The following is a 9,151-nucleotide window of genomic DNA, read 5'->3' on the forward strand; positions in this document are numbered from 1 at the left end:
GGATCATGTGTGAGATATCATATGCTTATAAGTGTAGAGACTAATCCCTCGAGACTTAAACAAATTTATCATCTGATAAGTCATATGATAAATTTTGTTCTACACACTTTCATTGAATTTGCAAAGAGCACGCTTCTCTAAATGTAAATTAATTATATAAAAAAAATTAACTAGATATTACCTAAGAAATCCTAACATCATTTAAATAGTATTTAGGAAACTAGTGCGAGCTTTTGTCAAAAAAAAGAAAGAAAAGGAAACTAGTGTGAGGTATCTGAATTAAATAATTAGGATTGTGAGAGCATTTTTTTCCGGTGTTAATCCTCCGGTTTTTAAGGGAAGAGTTTTGATAATCCAAAGTTTGGTCGTAAGGTAAGTATAATCTATCATTTTGAGGACATTTGTACTCGTCAAAAGAAAATGAAAGAAATTTATTGACCGATAAAAAAATAAAATTGAAAACTGAGAAGATATTTTATTCTTGATTGTATATCAAAATTTGTTTAAATTGCGGCACAAACTCTTGTAATTTTAATGTAAATATAGGACACTACTTGCCGAAAGTAGAAAATTTTGAGCTCCAAAGTCTCAATCAAATTTCAAACCTAACTGTTGACAATGAACTTTGTCGGTGAGATTCCTTGAGATTATGGCAACTGTTATGTCATAAAAAAGGTTTAAAAAAATAACAGTCTCATTTTTAAGGTTAGTGTGTCTTACCATATTTTTGCATGATGTTAATGTCCCCATTTTAACACATTGTTATTTGTTGCTCTTATTAGCTCTAAATTCTTGTGTCAGGTTGTGGAAGCTGTGAATTATTGGTTCATCTTGCATCATGTTTTATTAGCTTAACTGTTATGTTGCATATGATTTTTTACTGGTTTTGTTTTGAATATGTCGGGATCGTTTTTACACGTATCCTACTGATTTTGACATCTATAGACCTTTCATAAGTTTGCAAATTCGATGATAATGTGCGGTATATTGATAGTAAGTTGAACGTTATAGCGACCAAATTTACAACGTGAAGCTAAATATAGGGACTACTGTGTCATTTATTGGACAAGTCTTTTATTGAAACCGAGTTAATCAACCAACACTAACAAAACGATGAAAGTGAAGAACAACTGAAAAAGTCATAAACTTAATTGAACTATTCATCATATCAAGGACGTAATTTGAGAGTGTCCTACAAAGTAACGAGTAGTATTTCAATATATAAGTCTGTTTTCACAAGCAAAAAGGTTGAAATTTATCAATAAGGTCTCTTCCAAAAAAACACTTACACTGTGTTTGGAACAAGAGAGATGGAAGAGAGAGAGCAATGTGAGAGAGAGTAAAGCCATTGTGTTTGGAAGAAGAGAGATACAAGAGAGAAATGCTAAAAGTTGATGGGTCCCGCATAAAAATCAATCTCTCCATTGATGGAGAGAAAGCGTGGAGAAAGAGCTCCAGCATATGGTTTTCCATTTTAAGCCTCATATAAGACAAAAATTAAATAATATAAAATTGTTTTGTTTTACAAGTTAAAGGATACTATTGTCAATTTAAAATACAATTATACTTCTCTCTTCTCTCTTTCTTTTTATACTAAACAATACATCAAATCTACTCTATTTCTCATCTTTTTCTCTCTTCTCATACTCTCTCTTACCTACTTCTCTCTTCTCAACTTCTCTTCCAAACCAAACACACCCTTAGTGATAATTCATATTTTCTTAATCTACTACATAAGGATGGTCACAGTCTCACAGAATTAATATACAAAGTGAAAACTGAGACTGAGACAGGACAATCTACACTGATAAATAAATGCTTCAAAAATGTAATTTTGCAAATTTACATTATGACCCTTTTACTCCTAATGAAGTACGGACACTCCTCGGATTAGGCGTGTCCCGGTGTCGGACACGTGTCGTGTCCAACACCGACACGTCACCAACACTTGTAATTACACTGAATTATGTGATTTTTTCAAATTATTAGCTGTGTCGGCGTGTCAGTGTTCTAGGTCTGTATCCGTATCCGTGCTTCATAACTCCTATCTCATCTATTGAGTAAGAGGAACGCATTCAAGCTGAATTTCAAGAACACCTCTCTCAACATTTTGTAGCCTCAATGAAATTTCTTGTCTCACTTTCCCTTCTTCAAGAGAAATTATTCCATCTTTGACAAGTGTATTGTCACCACTTGCTACCCATTTTCCAAGCTGCATTGACTCCATGATTGATGATTTCTCATATGCTTTTGCTGCTGATACTAATGGTTGAATGTCTATTTCAGCCTCTCCCATAAAATCGTCGTTTTTGAATGAATCTTTGTCGTATACAATCTGCATGTAAGGGATAACAACATTGAATAAATATTCATTGTGATTGCAGGAAAGTAACGATCACAATAATAGATGTGGCCGAAGTTATATATTATTGTTTTCTTTTCTCAGACTGTCATGAACAAAAATTGAATCATGTGCATGTGTTTGGTTTTGCCGTAACAAAAATTGACTTTGAATAAAATGATCGTGTAAAATCTATTAAAGCTAGAAGTGAATCGAATAAAAAGTGACGTTTGTTTGTATGCGTTCATGCAATGTTCCAAATGAATTCTAGAGGCAAAAGCTACGAGTTCTAGCTACAAGCTAGAAGCAACACTAGAGGCATACTCAATTTACACCTCTAGCATCAATTTTGGCTCCTTCAAAAGTGGAACCATACATCATTTCAGAAGTAAGATTTAAAGTATCAGTTACCAAATGATCAATTTCATGCTTATTTTTCAAATGATGGCCCACAAAAAATGGTGAACAATTCAACTTACTATTTTAAGAGGAGGGATGTTCTCAGGGATTGACAGCATTAGGCTTTCATTCCAAACAGGATTTAAATTGTTCTTTATAACACGCGTCTTCACCGACTGCAAGATCAGATGTTAAAAATGTTACATTTTCCTTTGCAAGCATTATGATAAGTATTAAGTATTTGTGACATGAAGAAACTCACCTGGTGACCAAGAGAAAGGATGACATAAGGGTCACTAGTCACTATATCTCTGATAGCTAGGTTAGTGCCTTTAACCACATTAACCTTAATCAATCCAACAAATTCAACCATACCTGCCTATAACAGTAAATAGGGAGAAACAATATTCAGTAGTCAAGAACAAAGAAAAATGTAATATTTCAATACTTATCATGCTTAAAATTTCATGAATGTTCCCATTCTCAAGATGAATCTCAGTAAAGCTTTGAAGCACACGGGAAAATAGAATTCCGAATGAAACAAGCTCTAAAAGCTTAATTTTGCATAAGCTGTTATTTTTTGTCGTATCACATATGCTTATATATAAACATGTTTTTCGTCCCCGTAATATACCTTTATCGCTATTCTTTTTCTCTTCCAGTCCTTGTAACATTTTGTTTTAGTACTTATGAAGTTATAATATATTTTTTTTTTATATTTTGTTTTATTCCTTGTAGTATATATTTTTTGTTTTGAGTCTCTAACATATAGGGTTTTGACTCTGGCTTTAAATGGGAGCCCCCACTAGAGGACTGTAAGATTGGTCTCTCTAATTAGTCGGTCCTTGAGCCGGATACTGAGTTTTCAAACATATGTGGACCAGAAGAAGATAAACCAAATGTTACATCGACTAAAATGGAAAAATAGGGACTATAATAGCACAAAAAAATTACAGGGACCGTTTCGACAAAACCTAAAGATGGATATTACTGGGACAAATAACATATTTAAGTCTATCAGAATTCTCGACATAGATAGCATTATTTATTGTATTGGCTAACTTTAAAGAAGTAACGAAATGAAACATTACCAACGAGTTACTCTTCTTTGTACTCTTACTCTCAGAATCTTTTCTTCCCCAGCTGTTTCGAAACGATAGCCCAATACGATTTCTAGTTGTTTGTTTATCATAACGTTTTTTTTCTTGTGGAGGATTGTAGCTTGAGGAACTGCTATGACTGGATGAAGTTGTTCTTGAGTGGGATGGTATAAAGGGACAAATCAAATTCTCCTCGGAATCCAAAAATTGTTGGAGCTCATATTTTCTCCTGAATGATAAAATAAAAAAAATAAAAAATGTGAAACCCAATGGTATTATATCTCAAGATAAATATGAATTTGTTGTGTGCGTGTGTGTTTGTGCACTCGTGACGCTTTTCATCCAGTTAATTACCTAATGAAATCAGAACGCTCCTCAATGGAAGAATTCGGTTTTGGTTTTTTTACGTAACTTGGCACGCAAGCTTCGTACTTCTTATTGATTAGTGTATTTCCACCCAAGTTGACCAATGAATCAACTTGTTCGTCTGTCCAATCATCAAGATTCAGTGACAGAACCTATAATCATGTCAAATCATGTTAAACTTCTCATAATCTACGAACAAAGTGTGCCACTAGTAAAATGAAACTCAAACAGGGCTATAGAATACAAAGTATATTAAAGAACGTTTGTTAAATTACTTTTTTTGTTAAAAGATAACCTTAGCTGAAATATGGATTATACGAATGTAAACACAGACAAACTATATTTGCATGTTTAGAATCACAGGTGAGTTTGATGAAATCGCAGTACCACCATAATTCTTTTGAAGCTTCTAAGTGTAGCTTTTGCAAAATTACGATGACACATCATCCACCATGATTCTACTACACTCACTGTCAATCCAAACATGCACTCAAATAAACAATCTAGGAAATATAACTAAGTTATATTGAAGAAGCAATTTTATCAAATTTAACACTCGACCTTCTCCTTTTTGTCCATGAAGAAATATAGCTGAGGAAAGGGACATATCTTTTTGACAAAATAAATGAACTGTCAAATAACATGTGTTTTACATATTATGTTACGAACGTACCTTAGATATATGGACTCCTAGGCTTCTGTGTATACCAGAGCACTTGATGCAAATAAATACTCCAAGACTTGAAGACCTGATATTCAAACAAATGCAAATAATATGAACTAATGATATGCTGATAAAAGTAAATTGTCAATTAATTCTGAATAGAAAGTTTCATGTCTTCAAGGTTCTTCCTCATTCTAAACTTGTGATCTAGAAATACAAAATAAAAAAATTTGTCCAAGGACAATGTTACTAAGAGCACCTTACAAATAGGATAGATAAACCACACTAAGGGACTGTTTGGATTGACTTATTTGATCTGAACTACTGGCATTAGCACTTGTGAGAGCTTATGGCAACAATTTATGACATGTCCAACAGTTGCTTTCAGCTTATGTCCATAAGCACTTATATGAAAAAAGTTTGACTTCATTTTATCCTTTGATACAGAAATAACTTATACATAAACAAAGTTTATGCTATAAGCGCTTAGTTTTAATTTTTTTTTTTTATCCAAGCGTGGCCTAATTAAGAAGTAAATGTATTACACAAAATTTATCAGAACTCAATTGGATTCGTGTAATTTAAAACTTACAAGTAAAACATAAAACTATACAAATCATGCTGCAGTTTCACAAAGATAGCAAGCAAATAAGAAGCAAATTGAAACTGATGGTCATGGTCCTAAGCTATGAAGCACGGACACTCCTCGGATTAGGCGTGTCCACGTGTCTGATACCAACACGACGCCGACACTTGTAATTACACTGAATTATGTAATTTTCTCAAACTATTAGCGGTGTCGGAGTGTCAGTCTCCGTGTCGTGTTCGGTGTCCGTGTCCGTATACGTGTTTCATAGGTCCTAAGGCATCTTTAGCTTCTCAGTTAGAACTTAGACAAGGAACAATAAGATTTATGTAGAAAGACACTGTATTAATAACTAGTTCTTGATCCAAGATAATGTTATTCAAACAATGTAGCACTTAGCAATGCACATAGATCAAATTCATTTAAAAATAAAGTGAACACTTACACCCATTTTGGCTCTGATGATCCACAATCAGCACAGAACTTGTTCCCTGCTTGACGCATCAGATTGTCTAACCTTTCCTGTGGACCTAGTGATTGGAAGTATGCAGAAATAGTGTAAGCTCAAAGATTAAGAGTCTGTTTGGATTAACTTATATACTAACATAAACACTTGTGAGACCGGATAATGTTGGTTATTTGATAAATGTAACAATTAAAAGGGAAAAATACCAGATAACATCCATCGCTCTCTTTGACTTTGAGAATTTAAACTTGGTGTTTCAGTGCAAAAGAGATCATAAAGGCAACAAGATCCTGACCCTACAATTGAGACATTTAATTTTATAGTTAGCCTATCAAAATACCATTATACACTCTGACTTGTGAAATTGTAACAAAGCATTCTTTGAAGTTACTTTTATCATTACAAATTTCAATAAATATTTCATTTCTCTTATAGTAGTAATTTAGTACTTATGTATAAATAGGGTTCACCTTCTTGCAAGTCAAGATTTTCTTTTATTCCCTTGAAAACTCAACTTACAAATGCTTAAAAACAAATGGAACTCGACTTTATTTTGATAAGGAAACCTCAAGTTTAAATTCTCAAAGTCATTTTAGTAAAGCAGAAACAGTAAAGGAGACAGATGGTTCCTCCCTTTGTATGCAGCACTGTCACTTCAAATTAAAGGTGTGTCAGGTCTCCGACGTTGACACGTATAGTTATATTCAATTAGTTCCATTTTCTTAAATATTACTGGCAAGTATGTGTCAATATCGTGTCTAGTGTCTGCATTAGTCACTACCACATGGTGCAAGGCACAATATCTATTGTTCATACACCCTCAAAATTCAAAACAAAAATTAAACATTTTACTAAAAAACTATCCTATTAATCTATAAGGAACTCAATAGTGCCATTGTAGTAACATCCCTAATTAACTTAAAATTCAAAAATACTTGTCATAAATTTGTAGTTACTTGAGAGCAAGCAAATTGCAACATCTCTTCTCAACCATGGATTGGTCTATCATAAACATGTTTAACCAAAACAAAGAAGAAGAGGGGAAAGGAAAATGTGAATAAATTTGGTATAATCTATGATATGAATCATCAACAAGGACGCGGCACCGACACTAAAACACAGATTCTATCATATGAAGCATTGACACAGACACGACACTGACACTAAAACACAGACATAGATAATAATTTAAGAAAATATAAATGACCGAATATAACCACCTGTGTCGGTGTCTGTGTAGGACACCAACACATACATGTCTTCAATCTGAAGTGTCGGTGTTGCATAGGTTCTATCATATTCCAATGACTCTATTCTTGTTGTTCATAATATCAACCATTTTACATCACTTTGATGGGGAGGAAGAAAGAATGAGGGAATAGGTATAGAAAGTTTTTACCTGGTATACCGCTGATACCATTGATTTCAGATTTTTCTTGATGTATCATCTCCATATCCTCAAATATTTAAAACCAAAATCAAGAAATACCACTATAATCTGAGGACAGCCATGTATTTATATACCCTTTCTCTGCATGAAGATAAAAAGGACACATCAAATATTTTATCTTCATAATCTTGCAATTGAAAAATGCAACTCAACATCAAAAAAACACAAAGGTTTCAATGAAAATGTCATAATACAAGATTGGAAAAAACATGAAAAATGGCAATTAGGTTTGAATTAAAAAAATATATATATTCCAACAGAAAAATCTTACAGATCAGATCATTTATATCCTCCACTTGAAATTAGGCATGAGCCAATACCAGCTTATTCTCTACAACAACAAAAAAAAGTTATTGTCAAAATCCAAAAGAGAAATATCAAAATCAAAACATGGTTTTTATGAATCAATAAAAATAAAAAACATACAATGTACTAGAAAAGATAGAATTTTTCCAAATCAATCTCTGAGGGAATTGAATTATCCAAAGAATATATTTCTGACAAATTGCATATAGTTTATGATTTTGATTTGAAGGATATGGAAATGATTGGAGTTGCATGAAAAGTCAATGAGAGAATTGCATTAAATAAAATATTATTGATTTTGTGTTTTTCTTTTGTTTTGTTGTTGTGATCAATGTTTGTTTGACTCACCAAAGGAAGATTGAACGCGCTTACATGGGAGCGTGTTAAATTTTGTAGATTACAAAGTGACATGTATTTATTTAACAATTTGGTTTCATCAATTTCTCAACTATAACCCATAAATAGTATTTTTCAGTTTCTTTTTCTTTTACTACACTTTTTCTAATTAATAGAGTATATGATTTTATCTCTCATAAGATAAGTTTTTATTCCCGTAAATATTTGCAGTTTTGTTTTTAGTCTCTATAAAAATAAATCATACTTTTTAGTTTCTACAAAATTTTTTGTTAGTGTTTTTAGTCCCTGTTAAATTAAAATTTATTTAATTATGCTTAAACTTCTAAATTTTTGAAAGATTTTTTACATACATGTTCATAACATCATCAGATACTCTTTTGTAAATTTTTTTAACATGTAATAAATTAAATATGAATTTTTCTAAAAGCCAAATTTTCAAGATTATATTAATGAAAATTTAGACCTAATAATAAAATTTTAAGTTACTTTTTTGCAGAGGAACTTTGTATAATATTCTAAGTAAGTATGTGAAAAATATGTTATAAATTTAAAAGTTTAAGCACAATTAAGCAAATTTTAATTTTACAAGGACTAAAAGTATGTGTTGGTCCCTGTTAAATTGAAATTTGTTTAATTATACTTAAACTTTTATATTTTTAAATGATTTTTAACAGACATGTTAAGAACATTATAATAATCTCTTTTATAAAAAATTAGAATTTTTTAACATGTAATGAATTAAATATAATGTTTTTAAAACGCCAAAAATTAAAGATAAAACTAACGAAAATTTGGACCTAAAAATAAAATTTTGAGCTAATTTATTGTGGCGGAACCTTTTATAATATTTTAAACAAGTATGTAAAAAATCATTAAAAAATTTTAAAATTTTAAGCATAATTAAACAAATTTTAATTTAATAGAGACTAAAAACACTAACGAAAAATTTTGTATGGACTAAAAAGTGTGATTTATTTTTATAGGGACTAAAAACAAAACTGCAGATATTTATAGGGACCAAAAACTTAATTAACCCTAGATTTTATTTTGTCAATACTCAGATTAAATAGATGTCAAAATATTGGTACATATTGTTAATTTTATTTATACTATTTT

At 31.4% G+C, this 9,151-nt stretch overlaps 1 protein-coding gene across 2 annotated transcripts; it reads right to left on the reverse strand.

Moving 5' to 3' along the window:
• Window positions 1-1,406: 1,406 nt before the first annotated feature.
• On the reverse strand, window positions 1,407-7,968 carry LOC11424187 (probable ADP-ribosylation factor GTPase-activating protein AGD11). 2 transcript variants are annotated; one of them, XM_003598578.4, is made up of 11 exons: window positions 7,799-7,967; window positions 7,644-7,703; window positions 7,322-7,453; window positions 6,129-6,218; window positions 5,902-5,986; window positions 4,880-4,955; window positions 4,195-4,358; window positions 3,832-4,069; window positions 3,003-3,119; window positions 2,821-2,916; window positions 1,407-2,335 (listed from the first exon to the last, which is right to left on the reverse strand). In XM_003598578.4, the coding sequence occupies exons 3-11, from the start codon at window positions 7,374-7,376 to the stop codon at window positions 2,054-2,056; spliced, it is 1,203 nt and encodes a 400-aa protein (XP_003598626.1). In that variant the 5' UTR covers window positions 7,377-7,453; window positions 7,644-7,703; window positions 7,799-7,967; the 3' UTR covers window positions 1,407-2,053. The 2 variants fall into 2 exon arrangements, with proteins under 2 accessions (XP_003598626.1, XP_013458995.1); XM_013603541.3 differs by lacking the exon at window positions 6,129-6,218 and having other exon boundaries at window positions 7,799-7,968.
• Window positions 7,969-9,151: the final 1,183 nt, after the last annotated feature.

The sequence above is a fragment of the Medicago truncatula genome, chromosome 3, assembly GCF_003473485.1.
Source record: "Medicago truncatula cultivar Jemalong A17 chromosome 3, MtrunA17r5.0-ANR, whole genome shotgun sequence".
NCBI classification, from domain to species: Eukaryota; Viridiplantae; Streptophyta; class Magnoliopsida; order Fabales; family Fabaceae; genus Medicago; species Medicago truncatula.

Bases quoted from the DNA above. Each gene is read 5' to 3' on its own strand.
- LOC11424187 (XM_003598578.4), bottom strand. From the start codon at position 7,376: ATGGAGATGATACATCAAGAAAAATCTGAAATCAATGGTATCAGCGGT. The intron at 4,956-5,901 runs GTAAGTGTTCAC...TTTGAATATCAG, and splicing joins TCATCAGAGCCAAAATGGGT to GTCTTCAAGTCTTGGAGTAT. The intron at 2,917-3,002 runs GTGAGTTTCTTC...CTGATCTTGCAG, and splicing joins TCCTTTCTCTTGGTCACCAG to TCGGTGAAGACGCGTGTTAT.